The sequence below is a fragment of the Amia ocellicauda genome, chromosome 16 (assembly GCF_036373705.1).
Source record: "Amia ocellicauda isolate fAmiCal2 chromosome 16, fAmiCal2.hap1, whole genome shotgun sequence".
Taxonomy (NCBI): domain Eukaryota; kingdom Metazoa; phylum Chordata; class Actinopteri; order Amiiformes; family Amiidae; genus Amia; species Amia ocellicauda.
In genome coordinates, this window is record NC_089865.1 from 6,081,754 (window position 1) to 6,103,224 (window position 21,471).

A 21,471-nucleotide genomic window follows, 5' to 3' on the forward strand; every position below is an offset into this window, starting at 1 on the left:
GGATGGGCTACAACAGCAGAAGACCCCACCGGGTACCACTCATCTCCACTACAAATAGGAAAAAGAGGCTACAAGCTCACCAAAATTGGACAGTTGAAGACTGGAAAAATGTTGCCTGGTCTGATGAGTCTCGATTTCTGTTGAGACATTCAGATGGTAGAGTCAGAATTTGGCGTAAACAGAATGAGAACATGGATCCATCATGCCTTGTTACCACTGTGCAGGCTGGTGGTGGTGGTGTAATGGTGTGGGGGATGTTTTCTTGGCACACTTTAGGCCCCTTAGTGCCAATTGGGCATCGTTTAAATGCCACGGCCTACCTGAGCATTGTTTCTGACCATGTCCATCCCTTTATGACCACCATGTACCCATCCTCTGATGGCTACTTCCAGCAGGATAATGCACCATGTCACAAAGGTCGAATCATTTCAAATTGGTTTCTTGAACATGACAATGAGTTCACTGTACTAAACTGGCCCCCACAGTCACCAGATCTCAACCCAATAGAGCATCTTTGGGATGTGGTGGAACAGGAGCTTCGTGCCCTGGATGTGCATCCCACAAATCTCCATCAACTGCAAGATGCTATCCTTTCAATATGGGCCAACATTTGTAAAGAATGCTTTCAGCACCTTGTTGAATCAATGCCACGTAGAATTAAGGCAGTTCTGAAGGCGAAAGGGGGTCAAACACAGTATTAGTATGGTGTTCCTAATAATCCTTTAGGTGAGTGTATATCCCACCCACTGACAGGTGCCATGATAATGAGATTATCAGTGTTATTCACTTCACCTGTCAGTGGTCATAATGTTATGGCTGATCGGTGTATATATATATATATATACTTCTGCATTTCTTTACAGAAGTTGAAACATTTAAAAGATAGATCTTAAAGGCCATATCCCCTCCTCCCCAATTCAGCATGAAAACGTATATAATAATAATATGTTATTGTTAACATTTTGCATATAGTCCTTTCCCAGGGAAAATAGCCCATTAAGAAAATAATTTACATTAATTGACCTGTTCCTTAGCACAACATTTATATAATACTGTTTTAAAAAGAGAGACAGGCTGCATATACATTGCATCTGATTCAGATACAAAACCGAGACTTGATGTTGTTGTAGCAGACAGTTTATTGCCCAGAAGGACTTACAGTTTTCACAGAATATACACATTTCCCACAGTACAATACAAAATGCAGTCACTTGTATTTAGACAATCAAATCATAAAAAAGGCTTTGTAATGTGATTGGCTGTTTACTTCAGCCACCCAAAAATGTGCTCTGATAACTGACAGAATTCCCTTGTCGTCAAATCCAGATGACACCTGATTCTTATTTCAAATGACAACTGGCGCAACAGGCCTCAGAGCGGTGCTTGAGCTCATTACAGTGACGAATGATGTCTCACAGAAATAAAACAAGGACACTGTCCTAACTGGAAGGTGTGGCAATCCACTCACACCCTTGGGAAGTTCAGAGAGGTGTCCAAAGATCTCAAGAAAAAGGTTATTGACCTCAGAGTGTCAGGTAACAGTTGTATAAAGATTCCTAAAAAGTTGATGGTCCCAGTTTTGACTACAATGTCCATCATAAAGGTGTTCAAAGCTAACAGAACAGTTAAAAACCTAAATCAACCTACTTAATAGACCTTCACAATCGCCGAACCTCAATCAATATTAGAAACTGAAGAAAGAAGTCCACAAGCACAACCAGTACAGGCAGAAAAAGCTCTCAAGAAGGACCTGAATCTATTTCAAGGCTACAAGAAAAACTCTTGATATCATGAAAGAAACAGCACTGATTACCAGGGAGTGAATACATCTGAACACTGTGCAGTATTTCAAAATCTTTAAAAGTATTGTTGACAGATTTGCAATTGATGTTCACAACAGTGCTTGCTGGTGCCGTTTATTTATTTGTTTAAGAACACAAAATGTACCCCTGCATATGCTTTCCTAAGCAAATCTTATTACAATTAATTAATGGTACAGGGATATGGAAAATGTGGAGGCAGCAGATCGTATTTAATAAAAAACAAAAGCAATAAATTAATAAAATATGCATAGTATACAAATTAATGCTTCATATCCACATATGCATGTTTTCTTTATTGCTTATTTCAGACCAATACACAAACAATACAGTTAAAGTGGTTTACAATGAGGCAAACATTTTTCAAATGTTGCTGGAGTTGTTTTTATTAATAGTATAGAAGTTATAGTATTGGTGGTACAATACTAATATGATAATATTATCAAAGCTGCCTTGTTAATTACACAACAGATACCAAGTAGTGGCATAAAGCAGAGCACCGGCAGAGATAAAACTGTGATATTGCAAGAATACATATTACCTAGAAACATTTGACATACATTGATAATGATGTTTTGAGATTTTCATAAGGTGTGACTAGTATATTAATACATTGCAAATACATGCAATGCAAATACATACATAAATGCAAATACATTGCAGTATTCCAGTTCTACTGATGTATTATTATTATTATTATTATTAGTAGTAGTAGTAGTAGTAGTAGTAGTAGTAGTAGTAGTAGTAGTAGTAGTAGTAGTAGTAATAGTAGTAGCAGCAGCAGTAATTTGCCTTAGTTGTTAAAATGTTTAGATCCATATCTTATACATAGTTAATACAAAATAAGAGGAAACAATGCATATTTGGTGTTTTATATAAAAATATTAATAATTTAAAAAGTGAGAAGTTAGGTATACAGTTCATGTTTTACAAGAGTATTTTAGGAAGTCTTGGACCATATGAAATAACCCAAAGTTGGCTTCATGCTGTAGTCTGCTGCATACCTGTTTAACTCTAAAGTTCCTGTATAATATATGATTAATAATATATTAATAATAGATTAATAATATATTGGCGGTATTCGATTTGAAATCTACTTATGTTTTGGAATGAAAACACAGTTAGCTATAAGATACCGATCGAATGTACTATTGAATTGGTGATAATTAGTCGGAGCTTTAATGGACAGAAGATTATGTAGATCATTATTATTATGTTTGTATATATGTTTCAATCAAACAGGATGTCATAACATAGACAAAAGCATTGTAATATAAATTAAAAAATACATTAAATTCAAATGAAGTCTACCTTACCTGTGCGTCCACTAATGCACTTATGCAGCACCAAAGTACTTTGGCAAGTTTCCACATGAAGGGCGTCTTCATACCTCTTGCTAAATCACCACCAAACCTCGGAAAATGTGGTCCTGGTGATTGCCTTTCCGATTAAATAGGTCGAAGACTTGGCCAAAGAGTTACCTGTTTGTGTGTGTGTGTGTGTGTGTGTGTGTGTGTGTTTACTCTGAATTGCATTCGTGAAGCACAGCCTCCAAATCACATGAAGTTGCTGTCACTGTGCAGGTTCTGCTACATCTCCTACAATCCCAACATTGCAGGTGAGTGCATTTCCCCTTTTCAAGTATTTTCTGTTGTCTTCTGTTATAAATGACAATAACCTCGAAGATGAAGACCCAAGAGGGCATGCCTTTTTTTCGTGAGATCATTAGTTTCCATCCGGACAGCGCCTCATGTCTGGAGGGGTTGAAGGCAGCCCAAGAAATGAAAGAGGTTAACTTGAACGCAGTGAGAGAGGAAAAAAAAAGATGCACGCTGCGTGACAGTGCGCACACATGAAAGCATTCGCATCCAGGATATGTGCCCACTCTTCATGCGTGCAGCAGGAGGTGCCTATGCATGGTTGAAATGAAGTTAGCTGGCAGAAAGTTGTGTGGAGCGATGCCTCTGCCCGGCGGTCTGCACGCCTCACTGCCGCGCGACTGGGGAGCAGCAGGAGAGCAGCACGAGCTCTGCCGGTGCACCCCCCCTCCAACCCCCCCCAAGACCCGCTGCCTTTCACGTTGCAAGAGTGTCAGTCGAAGTCAATGAATGCGAGGCGGCGAAGTTCAGACCAAAAACAATGTGTCTCATTCCTATGAAATCAACATGAATGCCTTTCCTCGGCTGCAAGTTAGGACCATGCCCCCGCTGACACGATAATGAGCGCGTCTCCCCCAGTTACACATTGAATGCAAGGTCTTAGTCAAACATGCATAGCCCACGGAGCATTTGTGTCTGTTTATGGGGTGGGTGGAAAACCCTGTGGCTGACACCGAATTTGTTTAAACGCATTTTAAAGCAAGCATGATCTCGACAGATGCGGGTGTAATATATTGATGACAACAAACAAAATGAATTATTTAGTATTAATAATTATTATTGGTAGTAGTAGTAGTAGTAGTAGTAGTAGTGCTAGCGGCAGCAGCAGTAGTTGTAGTGACATTAGTTTTGAAAACTATGTAGCTATAAAGGACTTGTATCGAGCTGTCCGTGGTGCTGAAACGTCTCTGCTGTCGATCGGGGACGTCGAGGGTCGCTCAGCATGTAAAGCACGGCCACCCCTCCCCCAAATAAAGTCAATGTGACCAGTTGAGCAGAATAAAAAATACACTCTTCTGAAAACATGAATCAATCTGCTCTGGGCTCTGAAGTTCGGACCTAGGGGCGGACAGGTGTCTGGCGTCTTGTTTGAGGACAACGCGAAAGGTAACACGATGTGCAAGATGCGCAAGGTAACACTATACCGTCTGCTATGTGCGCAAGGTAACACTCTTATGTCTGCAATAAATTGTACGAAGACTTTTAATCAGAGATTGCCCGCTCTTCAGGGTTTATATAAAGAAATCATTGTAGACTGTATCCGTGACGTTGTTAAGAGCTTAAAATGACTCTATCCAAAGGCTTCTGTTGGAACATCACTGCATCAGAGTGGGATGAATGTATGTCCTGTCTGCATATCCTGTTATTATATTGAATAAAACACCGTGGTAAATTAATGTTGTATTTTAAAGGTTAAAATAGTTGGAACGTACTATTAATATTGTACAGTTAAAACTGAAGCTTCTTCAGCGGTTCTATTTAGAACCTTGGGGTTCTTCGTGAGTTTATTTTCATTAAAGGTCCGTCGTAAACACAAGGGATCATTTAAGAAACCTTTTTCATCATGATCGTGGTTGATTTAAGATACATTTAAGGATCATTTAAGGATCCTTATTTGCAAGGAACCTCGTTAAAAGGTTATAATAAGAATATGTAAGGATTCCTCCACAGTATCAACCCCAGGAACCCCAAAAGGTTCTTATTAGAATCTTTACTTCTTAGAGTTTATCTTGCTTGATATTTTTGGAATGCAGTTTATAAATGCATAACTGGACCGAGCAGGACAGAACCCAAGGAACTTTCTACTTATTTTGACCCAGAAATATAATACATAAAAGTAATTAAAAATGCATGGACTGTATATATATAATTATGCTGAATACAACATTTCCTTTGCATCTCAGTGATGAATCATCTAAGGTTTATCTCATGGCCTGAGATGCTCTGAAAATAACAGGTTTTCTTTGTTAACGCTCTGTAATCACTTAATGAACCATTCACTACTCTAGGCTCTGGAAATACATTTCCAAATTCACACATTAACTCGTGCATTAAGCATAATTCAGTGCTCCATTCCTGTACCATTTAGATTCCAATGTATTTATTATAATTAAGAAAGAAAATGCAGACTGACAAGGCCTGAAAACCATTTGCTTATCTGTTCCACTTCTGCAATTCAGTTTCAGGACACCAAGGAAGAGTTTCCTACCTGATGTAAAAGCTGAAGTGTGCTACACACTTAATTTAATTTTGTGTTCAGGTGTCTCTTACAATGGACCAGTAATGGTGCTATATGCTAATGTCATCTACTGGGCAGGCTTTCCAGAACAAGAAGGCATGTTAGCAAATCTCACAATGCATCCAAATGGTATGAGACGTGTTTCTGCAGAAGGACGGTGGGTATTGAATGCATCTCTCCCTTCTTAAAGATGTACAGAAACGTCTGTCATCAAATTGTAAAGCTATTTTGAAGAGTAGCTTACGACTACATCAAAATATAACCTAAAACGGAATCAGACCGAGCAGTCTGTAAGAGTCAAATAACTTGTTTTCGATGTACCCAGAGCACGTACTGACATCAGATCCTGACGTTTACTGCCCTATATCGTCTCCAACCAAAGCAGTGTCCTGTACCCTTTATATTGACCGCCTGGGAATCTTTCTTGTTCAGGAAAGTCAAGTGCTGTTGTGTCGATCACCAACAAATACACCATTGTTCTCATTACCAGAACTAATCACATTAAGGTCTAATGAAAACAATCCAGTGTGATTGATCATAGTGTGTGTGACTCGTGGCCTAATCAATACATTGTTATTAGTTCTCTAGATTTAAAATAATAATAGTAAATGTTCATTGTATCTGAGTGCTTGAATGTAGTTACGAATGGCAGCCATAAAACATACTTTTATATATTTATTTTTGTAAAAGTAAAAAGTAAAAGTGTTTTTGTAAGTGAAGTATGTTACCCACTATTGTTTTGCTAACACGTTTTTAATTTAACATATCTGCAAGTAAACTAGACACACAATATCATCTAATTGCGTGTTTTAATTAAGGCAAAACTGTTAAAAAAATGAATACCTGCTCTACTGACAGCACTTAAGGCTGCACACAATATTCTGACATCACAGTGTATTTAAATGTAATTTAGATTTTACTGATGTTAATTATCAGAAAGGATTGGAAAAATGTCCGGTAGAGCATACTGCGGTTCCCTAACCTTGTAATAAAAATGCTGAGCTGCAATACATCTTATATTGCCAGAGTGCAATAGTTGTGTGTATATTTGTGTATACAACTGAAAATAAAATGAATACATATTTATGAAGTACTGAAAGTATGACATTTAATTCAATTTCACTCAAAACGTGTTGTATCATTTTTATTATTATTATTTCAACAATTTCTGTACACCAGCCGTGGAAGCTGTTTAATAAACACAGTCTAAAGAACATGTTACCAACTGTTGTAAATAATAATAATAATACTAATACTAATACTACTACTACTACTACTACTACTACTACTACTACTACTAATAATAATAATAATAATAATAATAATAATAATAATAATTATTATTATTATTATTATTATTATTATTATACAGTGTCTTCTCTTGCAAGATCTTTATTATTATGAAGTCTTTGTGGTGTACCATAGTAAATTGTGGTGTGCTGCACTGTGGTAAAACAAACTAAAGTGTTGCAATATGAATTGTGGTAAAAATACACGATGCAGTGTAGTGTGGCAGCATTTTAACACAGTAACGTGTTAATGTGATTCCATAGTAACCACAATCTGTGTTGACATCAAACAGCAAGGATACTAAATGAATGATCGAAAATGTGTTTATTTGAAAATATAATGATATAATAGCGATATGATATTCTGATTGGGATATAGGAAAACAGAGACATGAGAGAGATATAGAGACAGATACATGAAAGGAGTAGAGAGCTATGCCACTGACAATTGAAAGCTCTGGGTCTCTGCTTTCTAACGAGCTGTGAACCAGCAACGTGAGATTAAAAATGAATGAATAAAGCTGTTTAAATGCAACCTGCAGTCGGGACTCCCGATCAATAGAGATAATAGCAGCTGAATTAGTGTCTGGGCTACTGTGTAAATGTATATGGGTAACACTTTACAATAGGTCTCCCTTATTACAATGTATGGTAACATTTCACAATCAGTCTCCCTAGGTACAGTGTATTAACATAGTAACTACATCTTAGTTACTCATAAGAACAGTGTAATAATGCATTTGTTAACATCTACTTAATGTTTTAAAATGATTAACGGTATATGTCAGTACACATTTGTCAGGTAAGGATGCCTTTGGAGCTATACCAGGCATCATAGGTGTAAGTTTAGGTTGTTGTCTGTGGCCCTTGGCGCCGGGATTGCACCACTGGGGGAATTCATTTCCTGTGTGTAGCATGAACCTCCCCTGGTATCCATCCATCCAGAGCGCTTTCCAGAAACATTACTGTTGTAGGGGATACAAGTGTCGCAGCCTCACTTTTTTCATTTAATAGTTGTTAATAACATTTTTCGGTGTGTCAGTATGTTTGTCAGTCTGTGTGCATGTGTGAGTCTGCCGGCTTCTTCTGTGTGAACAGACCTCCATGTTGCCAGAATACAGTGATTGTAGTGGGTGAGGGTAGGGATTGACTTGTATAACTGTCCCTTTCAAGTCATGATTGTTGTTTCCTAGTCAGTTGCAAAAGGCCAGTGCTGTAACAGGGATGGAGTGTAGGATCAGCATTAGGTTACGCTATTGGAAAGCATTACTTTATATACAGATATATCTCTGAGTGTTATGTAGTTTATTTTCAAAATAAAGACATTTACCATCATTCCTTTTGTTTTTGTTGCAGGTCAGTAGAAACTGTACAGGGTATGACGATACAGAGAACAGGAACAGGAGGAAAGATACCATTATAATTCCTGTAAGCAGACTTACCACGCCAGCCCAGCGCAATACTGCACAGAGTAAAAGGTTCTTTTCATTTTCAGAGAGCCGAGTGAAAGTGAAACAGCGCAGAAAAGGGAATAAGTTTCATTTAAGCACTTTGTTTTTAAGCACATACACAATTCAAAGTTCAAGCAGTGAGACTTTTTCCGCAGGCTTGTGTCATGTGGCATTTTCCTGCTTTTCAAAGGCGAAGAGGTCAGGAAAGGAAGCAATTCTTTAAAACCAAAAGTGCAGAGAATACATCTGATTCATTTCGATTTACTTTAAAACGAAGTTAATTAAAATGTAACACCTTGCATTTTCTGCTAGAATGGGGTACATGACTGCAATTATGCACATTAAGAAACTAATATCCGAATATTAGAACCTAAGGCCACTTCTGCTAAACTCCCACATATGCATATAATGAACCATTGTTCCTTCCCTTTGTCATGAATCATGATGTGTGAAACATATGTTTCGAGTCTGCAATAGTAAGGTCTTACCTTTTAAACAATAATTTTTGCATTTGGATTGACTGCTAGTACATTAATTAATGAACCAATTAATTTTAAAGAGATTAAATACAATTGGCAAGCTTATTCTGAAGTTCATTATACTTGTCAAACATCAGATTCACACACCATAAACAATGTGTCACCTACATTACAAAATGTTTTTTTTAATTTTATTTCAGTTACATCAAATGACTTGGGACAGACTTCAATTAAACTGGATGGGTGAAATTAGTAGTTTATGAATTGTGCAAAATAGATCCTTTGAGAGGTATGTTGTCAATCAGTAAATATAAGAGTCTACTCTAAAGCAGTGTCAATCCACCACTTCTCACAAGTGCTTAAGTGATTATCGAGCCTTCCCAAAATGCACTACTTGAGTTTTATCTCGAAAGGGATAGTAGGATCAGCTGACAGCCAGAATCCAAGGAGATGGCAGAAAAGAAAGAAAAGAAGAAAGTAAAACCAGAATAATTAACATACAGGCATCATCTTTACTGTAAGGCCTCCCACATCTCCCATCTGGCCAAAAGTGTTAATCTGCAATATGATGCAAGGGAACAGCTAAGAATGCCCAATCAGCTAATTAAGCTTAAAAATGTGATTCAATTTATTAGGTAGTTTGGGGACGAAGGTAAACGCCAGCTACGGGGGACAGATATGATTTCAAATGGGATCAAAGACTAGTAGTGACTCTTTACTTTTTAACAAGGTGACTTTTTGACATAAAATTAGGTTAATGTCTACATAAAATAAATGCAGATTCTTTCATATTTTCATATTTTTAATTGCCAGTCTCCTCATTCTTCATGTTGTTAAATAGCTGCATGTACTTATACTAAGCTGAAATCCGTCTACAGTTTTAGATTTGGAATCATTCCCCCAGTACCATTTAAAACAATTATGTCTATAAACAAGCAGTTTGAGGCTGCTTTACAATGCAGCAAAACATGTGCATTCATTGATTTGCCAACGCAGAGTAAAATAAGCCATAAACATTGCTTCCAATCAATGTTTCAACATGTTACTTCTTCAGCTTATTAAAAATGGCCAGTGACTTAAAATATCTTTATGGTTACGTTGTGTATATGTTGGTTATGTTGATTACAACATAGGGGGACACCTGGAGTCTCTTATTAAAATCTTACTTAAAATGAAAAACTGCTGTTGTTGATTTACCAAACTTTCATATACATTTGAAAAGAAGATAGAACCGTGGATATATTTTCCTGCCATACTTAGTCAATATAATCCCATGGATGTATTATCCCTTGTCTACGGAGTGTGCCTTAGAACCAACTAGGACAAGAGGGACTTTTATAGGCTACCACAAAAGTGTACCAATAAGGAAGAAGCAAAGAAAAGGAACACAATGGGCCTTTATGTAATGCATTGTCTGTTTGCTACACTGTCTACTATCATTTGTTTGTTCCGGTAGTATACCATCATTATTTTAAAATCATTATATTAGAAAAGCAAGGGGTTTCATTTGATCACAGCAAAACAAGTCTGAAAGTCACAAGCCTTTTATCTTCTGAAATCCCTCAAGAAAGCATGATGTATATACCTGTGATTAACAATTCCTTGCACTAATCTGCTTCCCATTGCAGAACCCAAATAAATTCATTGTCATATCCTCCTGTTTCATCCTGAGTCACGGCTAATTATGTTCATCTTCAATAAACACGGGCTTTATATATCAGGGAACTGAACCCAAGGCCAAACAGTGACATGTAGGAAGATTATATGAAACAGGTCACAGTGACTTGCAAAATGTTCCTGTTGTGCTCTTGCAGAATCCAGAGTAATAATAAAAATTAGCTGAAATTTCTTAGGGAAGCACGATCAAGCCTCATTGGTTAGTCACACATTGATTTGTCTGAGGTCTGAATATAATTATTGTATTAATGATATTCATAATCACTAAGTAAAATGCAACCAGAGACAGATTCCTATGCTTGGGACATTTATTTTCCGCCAAAATAAAATATTGGTTTCATAAATGCTTGCTGGAAAAAGATGGGTTACCCCTTTTCTACTAAACAGCTATGAGAAATGCATGCCCCTGTCCCAGAACAATACCCAGACATTGTATTATTAATCTGGTAGATTGCAGAAGGTATTATATCTGAGAGATGGTGTAAACCCATTAATCTCCAGCTCGGTACATTTTCTAAATAGGACCCTCTTTTATCTTCCAGCATGTTACTCTAACTACCTGGTAAGATCTGTAAGCTTCTTGCCATTAGCAGTGTTTGATCTGTCCCTTACTGAGAAGGAATATGTGGGAAGTTGTGCCACACAGTAATTATTTCTTGTTTCATCAAGATGTTTCTCAGAACATTGATTGGTCATATTTTCAGATTCTGACTCTGACCGGTCAGTCTCATGCATTGACCTCTATGTTGAGAATTTAGAAATACATTTTGTTATATGTATTATCTAACACATCATTCACTTTCTATTGTCCAGAGAGTTTTATTGAATAATTTCATGATTTCCTATCCACAAAATGTCTCAAAACTCAGAAAAAGGTGGTATTGTATATACTTCAGTAACTGTGAAGATGGCAAAAATATTATATTTGCACAATTGTTACAGGAATCTTCTATGTTCTTTAGGAAAACTTTAGATGTGTCTTCCCGACTGGCTGTCTCCGGAGCGCTTCGTTGGAGCTGAATAAACTATTTTGCTATTATTCTAATTCAGTCGAGCCCTGAGTATTCCTTGTCTGCCTATCGAGGGAGTACATTTCTCCCTATCAACTGGGTTGTCAGATTAACTAAATAAAAGTACAATAATCCAAATGAAAACACAATGAGTCCAAAGGAAAGTGTACACCACCAAAGCAAGGGTAACTGCAATACAGAATATTTTCAATTTTCACCACCCCATATAAACTCCAGTCAAAATCCCCATGCTGTAGTTATAAGTTTTATTAAGAAAAAGCAATGTTTGAAACTGACATCATGTCTTACTATATTTGCCGCCTTAAATGTTTTATTTCATCGTATGAAGTGACTACATTTTTCAGCTGTTTAATGCCTCGCTTGTTCCAAAACAAAAATAAAAACTCTCTCTTTGAACTCTGCAGGTAACATTTCAAGAAACTCAGAAGACAGATGGTGGAGCTCTCCAGTGCACACAGCGTTGTTTGCATTTCACTTTTATTTTTAGTTTTATTGACCTAGCTTGTGATCTTGTGAAACTGTGATCTCTTTGCAAAGCTCAGTTTTTAATGTTATGATGTCACATTAAAATTGTAATACTCCTTTCTAATATTAATGTGGAAACTCCTACTCAAAAGCACACAGCGTGTTTTGTTTCAATCCTCCTTCTATGGAAATGTAAGTGAAAGCAGGCTTATGAATGGGAATAAACATTTTCAATATGCTGAACAAAAGACAAAACATTTAATTTAAACTGGAATATTCATGAGAAGGAGTGACCCAAAAAAAAGGTGTGATTATTGTTTACTTGTTACTTGCTATTTTCTCCTTGAATGCTAAGCATTTTTAAATGAAGCAGACATAAAAACAATTACTGCAGCATTTGGATTTGTTTTTTATACGGATTACCCCACTTTATTATTATAATAAACAAGCATGCTACAGCAAACAAACACACACAAAAGTAATACAATAGATAGGAAAGAAATTGAAAACAAAAACTGTAAAGCAATTGCATTTACATCTTTCAATATATCATGCTCTTCATAAAGACTGAATCTGTAGTATGTAGATGTACTGCATTTTCCAGTGGGGCAGTGTTGCAGGGGGTGTGTGTGGGTTTATTTTTATATTGATTATTGAATGTATTGGTTTGATTTATTATTAGTTTATTTTTCTTCACTAATTAGATGTGTTGCTTTCGCCATGATTGTAACTTTATATTTTTTGTATGTTATTTTCTTCTACTTTTACTGAGCACGTTTATATTACATTCCACACTGTGGCATTCGCACATTCCAGCACACCTCTCCTCATTGGATGATCTCCTCCTGAGCAATCAGCCAAATACCCTTCAACCTCCCTGCTCTGGACCATGAACTTGGCTTTAAAAGCAGCCAGTCCCCATTTTCAAGGGAGTGACAGGACTAGAGAAAGCAGGAGGATGGGACCTGGCAGCAAAGCCTGAGGTGGATGGGTGGATGGGTGGATGGGTGGATGGGTGGATGGGTGGATGGGTGGATGGGTGGATGGGTGGATGGGTGGATGGGTGGATGGGGTATTTGGACTGATCTCAAGCTTATTAGGAATGCATTGAGTGACTTCTGTTGGCTGCTGGGTTGGAGTCTTGCCCTGTTCACATGCAAAAATAACTTGACCACAGGAGACGTAGTGTTTTGGAGACTGCCGCTTACAGGGTCGGTGGAGAAGGGAGGGTTCCGTGGAGCAGCGTTGGTGGCGAGACTGGGCCCGGGACATCGTGCCTGCGGGAGGGGGACGGGCTGGGAGAAAGGAGAGCCGAGGGATGTACATAAGTTCAACTGGTGGTGCACAGTTCTACTTATCCAGCCCGATCTGTGTAGCGGCCCCTCTGAGCCCTCTGTTTCTCGTTTCTCTCCTTTTTTCTTGAGGGTGATGGTGCCACCACTTCGGACATGCATCGCAGCAGGGACCCACTCCACTGGAGGGTTTCTGCACTCTTGGACACAGACGACAGAACCCGTGGACTTCTTGTTGGCCTGAGTGTGGGAGACCAGACAGTATACTCTTCTGTATACTCTCTTCCTGGACTTGGTGGACCTACAGTTTTGTTCCCCTTATTTGTGTACAGATTGCCTGGGTATTAAAGGCAGTTCTTAAAGGGGGAGTTAAAACCTGTAACTACATGGAGGGTGTGGACGTCATGCCCCATCCCTCTTGGATTGTTGACTGTGTAATCTGTTTTACAACCGTTACTGGTGTTCGTGCGGTGTGTATCTGGGACTGTCTGCCAAACCTGTGTGGGGGGAGAGGGGTTTAGGGAGTCCCTCCCTCCTCACTTTAAAGTAAACGGAGTGATGTAGTCATGGTTACTGGGGGTGTCCTCGCTGTCGGTGCCCCCGCAGACATCAGTGCCCGAGTTCATTGCTCTTTCATCCACCCACCATCCCTACTTTTTAAATCCTCTGCCACCATAGGATTTTGACATTCTTTACGATAATGCTGCTACATCAAAAACTCGCAAGATAATTGCATTCCTAGCTTTGATCAATCTGTTCCTCTTAACCCAAATGTAAATTCTTTCAATTACTATGAAATAGCTGTTCAGTGATTGTATGCCATTTTAAAAATGTGTCTCCATTCATGCCCTTCTATTGTTGGCATTTTGGTTTTTCACTTTATTACTGGTATTGTCTATACAGAACTATAACCCACTAATATCATGAAAAGAACCTTTCTCTATTTATCATGTAAGGTTTGTTCTTCTGTTGAAAATGGCCATGAGTAGATACTCCCAAAATGTATGGAGGGGGAGGAATGAATCACATTTTCCAACATTAGGGAAAATGTTTCTATTGCTTTCTTATCCTGCTCACAAGGCAACTAGACTCATATGAAATTCAAATAGGTGTAAATTCAGCACCACCAAGATGTAAAGTATGAATGTGTAATACATCAAAGCTATTGAGAACTTCAAATAAAAGACAATCAGCAAGCAAACCAAAGACAATAAAATTAGACCAACAAAAGAGACCAAAATCAAAGGGAAGAAATCTCGATACTGTGTGTTACAAATTCAGTTTGACCGCTGTCTTTGAAGTTTACAATGGAGAAAGTTGTCCCACTTTTGATTTGATAATTACATTGCCTAATCACAGGGGTTGAGTTCCATACAGTCGTGCTATGCCTTAGAAAATGGAATTAATGAGGAAAGGGCAGTAACAGCAGGATCACATAAGCCCCCCATTCTTGAGCAGCACAGAGCTTGGTCTGTGTGTTTGTTGCACATAAATAAGGATTGCTATAGGGGTGCAAACAAATTAACCAAAACAAAAACAAAAAAGGTCAAATCCAGTTCCAGGGTTCGTTGGGAGGTGGCAGGCGATGTGTCTTCACCGGAGGGGGGTGGTCGTCCACAAGAACGGTTTCTTGGCCAAGCGATGTCCTATTCCAGTCCAGGTTGTTCAATCAGTTAAGCCATCCTCTGTTGCCCTTGCGCTCTCCTCTGCTCTCCTTGTTCCTCACCAGCACGCCCTCCCCCGCCTCCTTTCATCTGCAAAGGACTAAGACAAAGGAGGGAAGGTCGAGGTCTTGTGATAGATCACAGGATGTTGAGCTCCACCTGGGTGTATTTGCAGCAGGTGTGCAGTCTCTGCTGCTTTGTGGACATTTCCATAACTACTGTCCATGGTCCTCATGCCGGGAGATCCTCCTACCGCTGTCTATGATGCTGGTAGAGCCAACTGTGCCTCTCACTGGTCCTGCAGGCTAGAAAAGGTAGGAAACATCTGGACACTTTGTGATGGCTGATGACCAGACGCTACGCACTGTGTGTAATCCTCATTTGCTCAGTCTCATACACATTTAATAGGTGTGTTTTCTTTATGTTTGCTGCTTTTCTAGTTTTTATTAAAGCATTTGTATTTGATAGTCGCTCCATATAGAATGACATTTCAAAAAAAGGGTGGGATCCGAATGAAAAGACACCCTTTTCCCTTTTTATTTGACTCAACTCTGAAGCCTGCTGTGGAATCTGGTGTGCGCGTTTGTGTATTATGGAACACTTCTGCACTAAATCAATACTACCGCTGACTAAGACCTCTAATAAGTGTGCTACAGATGCATAGTGCCCCGTCAACATCCTTCGACATGTCCTCTTTAGGAGCGTAATACTGTAGGTGTGCTTTACCGGGGTAGGGAGCAAAGCAGACAGCATAGCATGTTAAGTACACAGAGTCTGTTACCTTCCCCTTTTCTGCAGAATAGCTGGTACAGGTCAGGCTTTGCACAGCAGAAATACTTTGAAATGATAAATGAGCGCCATAAAATAATAAATAGATTGCTCCCAACTGAATCAGGAAAGAAGAACTGTCAGTATGTTTCTCAATGCTCGCACTGGTTTATTTTACAGGTTTTTATTTCAGTTCTAATTGATTAAGTATGAAACTACAATACAAGAAATGTTAAATTTGAAACTGCATTATAAAGCAGCTGTACAATAATGAACACAGGGGACTATCACATGCCAATATTTAAAGATGCTTTATCTCACTTTTATACTCCCACATTAGGTTGCCCTCTGCAGTATAATTTCTTTGCTATGCAATTTGTTTGGAGTACCTTTCTTTGGAGCTGTATGGCTGAAAATGAAACGGCAAAAGGTTCTGAATAATTATCAACTCTTTTTGGCAGATGTACTAAAAAAACTTGCGGGAGAAAGAAAGTGGCTTTGAAAATGAAAGATATATCAGATAAAAGAGTTTTTTGAGATTTTCCATACTTTTTGACAGACAGTTACCTGACTCATCGATCTCATGAATGCAGGTCCCAGGTTTTTCCCCGAAACACAGTATAATTTCTTCAGGACTTCTGTAAAGTTGTAAAGATCACAGTTTACTCTCAGCCGAATGTCCCTAGGAAAAACAAAATGTGTTATATTAACTTTTCTCAGGGTAATAAAAGAAATGTAACCATACAATCAAAATACAAATAAAATAAGACAACCCTGCAAAAATAAATCACTTCAAAGTTGAGAAAAGAGTGCTTTGAAGCTTAAAATGAAACCTTTGATATTTTTTTCTACAACAAGTGGATTGTTCTGCAAATTGACGCATTTCCATTTGAAATTAATTCAAACCACAGGGTGGGTAAAACTATTTGCTTATTTGCTGTACTTGTGTTGCAATGGCTCCACATTAAACTACATATTTATTTTTTGGAGGTTGTGGTGTGTTGTGTCTTACTATACTTGCATTCCACTAGATAAGGAGAAGCATTTCCTGGTTTACAATGAATGTGATGTAAAGGGATTGTCTTTAACCCTCCCCCACGTTCTGCACATCCTGTTTTTTGGAATGATATAATATGCTTTTTAACTGATTTAAGTAAATTAGCAGAGCAGAGATGTTCAGTTCTGTTTAAAGCTATCCCAGTACTTCTTTCAAGCCAAAGAACTGACAAATTGTCTGAAAAGCTATTTTGGTCACTTCTGGATGCATCTCTCACCAATGTGATGGAATTGTAAGGGGGTGAAGGAATATAAAAAATGTACCAATGTGACAAATCACCTTTCCCTTTTGAATCTTCTTTTTAAATTGAAATTATTATTATTTTTGAATTTAAAGCTTAGCACGGAAGCCTTCAAACTTATTTCTATGGATTCAAATGCAGTCTGCTTCGGTGGAAATGGAACTGTATTTGTTCTTACCAGATTTTTTTTTTATCTTAATGTCGGCCTCTTTTGATTTTGCAACAGAATTTTCAATTAACTTTTTGAACTCTTCATCTGCTGTTAGTAACTATGCTGTTCATCGCTCTACCCACGGTGTTGTGAATTGATGAAAGATCGAGCCTCGAATCAAAGTGAATCCGGAACTATAAAAAACGGTATTGTGAATGCTTAACAAATGATGAATTCAGCATCAATATGTCTAAGAAGCATAATAACATCTCCAGGGCATTGGTCAGGTGCAGTGCATGCAGATATGTCTTTAAGAAACTGTACCACTGCAGCAAACTCTTCTTTAGGGGGTTAAGTGTCAATTCATGGCCGCCTCACAATCTGATAGTCATTTTCTACTCAAGGACTGGCCACTCATACAGGGTACATGATCAATTATTTGTGCACAAAAGTAGCATGACATTCTCCTGCAGTAGAAATAAAGACATACACAATTTCTAACATATTACAGACTAAAGCAAAAAAGCACATAAGATAGCACAGTATTCTTGCACCGAGGTTAATTGGTGTGCATAACAGAATACATAGAGGGCCTTTTAATTTTCTTGGAGAATCCTATCTAGCAGTCCTTTGTTAAATCTGCTGAGCCCAATCGTGACCTTTTCATTTCAAGCAGGGACAATTATTTACGAATCACACATATGAATTATTTCCAAATCATGTACATGAGCAACACCACAAGACACTTTAGATAAAAGTTGATTTTCAAGGCATTCAGGCACTTTTTTAATGTTACCAGTTCATTAGCTCCAGTTTAAATTGCTGACACAAGACTTATGCAGTATCGTTTGTCTGAGGAATATTTTCACATTGTCAAAAAATATTGCATGTACTTGCGGCTTTACAAGGGTACACCAGGGACATCTGTGTAAATACATCCGTATAAAGAATATTAACTATATTGGAAATGAATAGCTTCTTTCCGCTGAGTTGGTTACTTTTGATCAATACTGTTTACATCAATTCTGGAAGTTCAGACTGTGTTCTAATCTAAAGCTAGTGTTCAAGGAAACAGGTTCAGCTTTGGTTGTATGGATTTTCTCCTGAGATCAATTGGATGCAAAATCTCAGTTCCCAAAGGTGTCCTTCATAATGTTAATATGCCGGTAAGAAGTTTTAAAACTTGTTATTGCTATGCTTTTGTAAAGATGAACTGTCCTGCGTAATTACTGACAGAATGGAGAGAGGGAAATTGAAAAAAGTCTCTAAAATTACTGTCTTATATCCTCAGTATTGCCTAGTGTTACTGTTTGAGCAGAAAATGAGTTGTGGCAGATTAAACTGCATGTTAATTATTTATTTTCCTGGTTAATAAATGTCCTATTCGTGTTCACTTTGATTTGCCTTATTCTGCTATACAGAGACATGGGTTCCTGGGGGTTAAGGGAAATCCTTCACAGACAACTGCCAAGCCTGCAAAAAAAAGTGCCTCACAATTTTCCACCAATAAGCGATGTTTGCATTTTAATAAGCTTTGTGGAAGATTTGTTTCCTCACCCTACAGGTCCTGCGATTTGCAGGCGCAGTCCTCTTTCGAGGGATATGCATTTTGTCACCCTGCTTTTGAAATGTCAGCGATTCTCAGCTTCCGATTTCTCAGGATTCCTCTGTCATTATCAGATGCACTCTCAATTAGAGTGAAGGGAGTAAGTCAGTTTGTGGTCTAATCCGGTGACCACAATTATAGTTTCAGATCTAGATAAAAGCATTTGGTGGATAATTAGATGACCACTGACATAATATGAATAATTTTTTAGGGGAAAAGTGAAGTAACGTCATTGGGAAAAGTGAGTAATATGATTTTTAATTAGTTTCCGTGGGAAAAATTAATAGAATGAAAACTGTTGTTATTCGGTTTCTCCATAACTGTTACTGAGATTAAAAACTAAATAAATAGGGCTGTTGGCAAAAAGCTTTTTCAAAATCTCTTGAACTGTGGTTCTGGTACAGTGGGTACTCTTACTCCGAACTCAGGGCATCTTTCTGTTCCTTTCAAAGGCACTGAGAAGAAGACTGCCTGCCAATTGAGTTGATTTTTACAGCACAGACCCCTGTCTCCCTGGATACATTGAAACTGAGCTCTTGTAACTGACCAGTAACACCCACATCACTTTACAAAATACCCTCAATAATCCTTGTTGCTCTCGGTGGACATTATTATTCTAAAAACCTGTGTGTGGTTCTATGTACTCCTACACAATATTTTAACAGCTTGAATCCAAATTTTTACCATAAACAACTTACTCAAAAAGTCATTTTGAAAGTTTAATGCAGAAATTTTGTCAGTTGACAGGGTTTGCTTTCATGATAACAGGGAAAAAAATGCCCGTTACTTGCCCATGCTTGACTTACATTTTTCAGTTTAAATGAGTCATGATCATCAACCTTTGAACTCGATGAATGTTCATTTTCACAGCTGCCCACAGAGACGTCAGCTAAAATGTGATATCGGAGCAGGATGTATTATAGAGCGCCACCATTTCTCTATGCTGTGACAAAATGATCTAGCTGCCACTTTTATGATGCAGGAATAGAGGATTTTATGACAATTTTATTACTTTAAATGTCAATCATCTGTAATACCAATGCCCTACAACAGCATATGTTATTTCAAGCTATTTCCCCTTCTGAGACGTATTCTTGCTAAGCTAAATTGACAGTATGTCGAGCCACAGGATATTGCAAAGTAAAAAAACTACAACATAGAATTATACTTCTACACAAAATGGAGTGTAATCACCAGCTTTGAAACTTGAACCAACTTCATTGATTTGCGACTCAGTCTGCCTCACAGTCACACTCTGTGCTTCGTCTGTGGCAGGTAGACACAGGGTCAGGCGGTGTAAAAGTGCCTTCAGAGCCAGGCTTCTTGTGGATCTTAAAATCTTTCTGATTTAGAATTAAATGAAATAATTACATTGACATTTGTTGAAGGCTTTAGGTCAAGCAATTAGGGCTGGCAGGGAGGAAATAAATAATAGAATACAGGAAATAAGAGGATTAAAGACTGAATTACCACAATGAAAGGCATTTATTGTTTTTTTCTTTTCTTTCCCCAAGTTTATCATTCGGAATGTGGAACTGCTTCTTCTTTTCCCTCATTAGAAAAAGGCAATTAAGGTAATGTAATAATTTACTGACTTCTAAAAAGTATTAGTATTTGTTCATTTTTTGGTATGTGTTACTCCTTTTCACTGACATATGCACTGACACAGTGATGCTTGAGAGGATAGACAATCATCTTTTCTCTTAAGATCAGATACAGCTAAGCTAGATTTAAAAAGCTATTATCAAATAATCAGTGTTTACTGATTACAACTGTATGACCCTTCAATTTAGTTTTTTAGCAAGCACTGGCAATGGACAAGCCAACATATTCAACTAGGTAATAAGGTGAGCAAAATGTTCTGTGATAATAAAAAAACAGGTGTGACATGGAAAAGATGAGCTACAGATCAAAGCAAGTGGAAACATCTTGGGGAGCCTTCATCCAGCAGTGGATTGATATAGGTTGCTGCAGCTGTATATATACATACACTCACCTAAAGGATTATTAGGAACACCATACTAATACTGTGTTTGACCCCCTTTCGCCTTCAGAACTGCCTTAATTCTACGTGGCATTGATTCAACAAGGTGCTGAAAGCATTCTTTAGAAATGTTGGCCCATATTGATAGGATAGCATCTTGCAGTTGATGGAGATTTGTGGGATGCACATCCAGGGCACGAAGCTCCCGTTCCACCACATCCCAAAGATGCTCTATTGGGTTGAGATCTGGTGACTGTGGGGGCCAGTTTAGTACAGTGAACTCATTGTCATGTTCAAGAAACCAATTTGAAATGATTCGACCTTTGTGACATGGTGCATTATCCTGCTGGAAGTAGCCATCAGAGGATGGGTACATGGTGGTCATAAAGGGATGGACATGGTCAGAAACAATGCTCAGGTAGGCCGTGGCATTTAAACGATGCCCAATTGGCACTAAGGGGCCTAAAGTGTGCCAAGAAAACATCCCCCACACCATTACACCACCACCACCAGCCTGCACAGTGGTAACAAGGCATGATGGATCCATGTTCTCATTCTGTTTACGCCAAATTCTGACTACCATCTGAATGTCTCAACAG

The 21,471-nt window shown here is 38.1% G+C and overlaps 1 protein-coding gene across 1 annotated transcript in view; it reads right to left on the reverse strand.

Moving 5' to 3' along the window:
* The window catches only part of LOC136711914 (parathyroid hormone 2 receptor-like), a 37,029-nt gene extending 23,002 nt beyond the window's left edge, over nt 1-14,027 (reverse strand). The window contains exons 1-3 of the mRNA XM_066688505.1: nt 13,942-14,027; nt 13,473-13,641; nt 13,318-13,386 (exon numbers count right to left, since the gene is read on the reverse strand). Coding sequence (XP_066544602.1) covers nt 13,318-13,386; nt 13,473-13,641; nt 13,942-14,027 — 324 coding nt within the window. The remainder of the gene's footprint in view (nt 1-13,317; nt 13,387-13,472; nt 13,642-13,941) is intronic.
* Nucleotides 14,028-21,471: the final 7,444 nt, after the last annotated feature.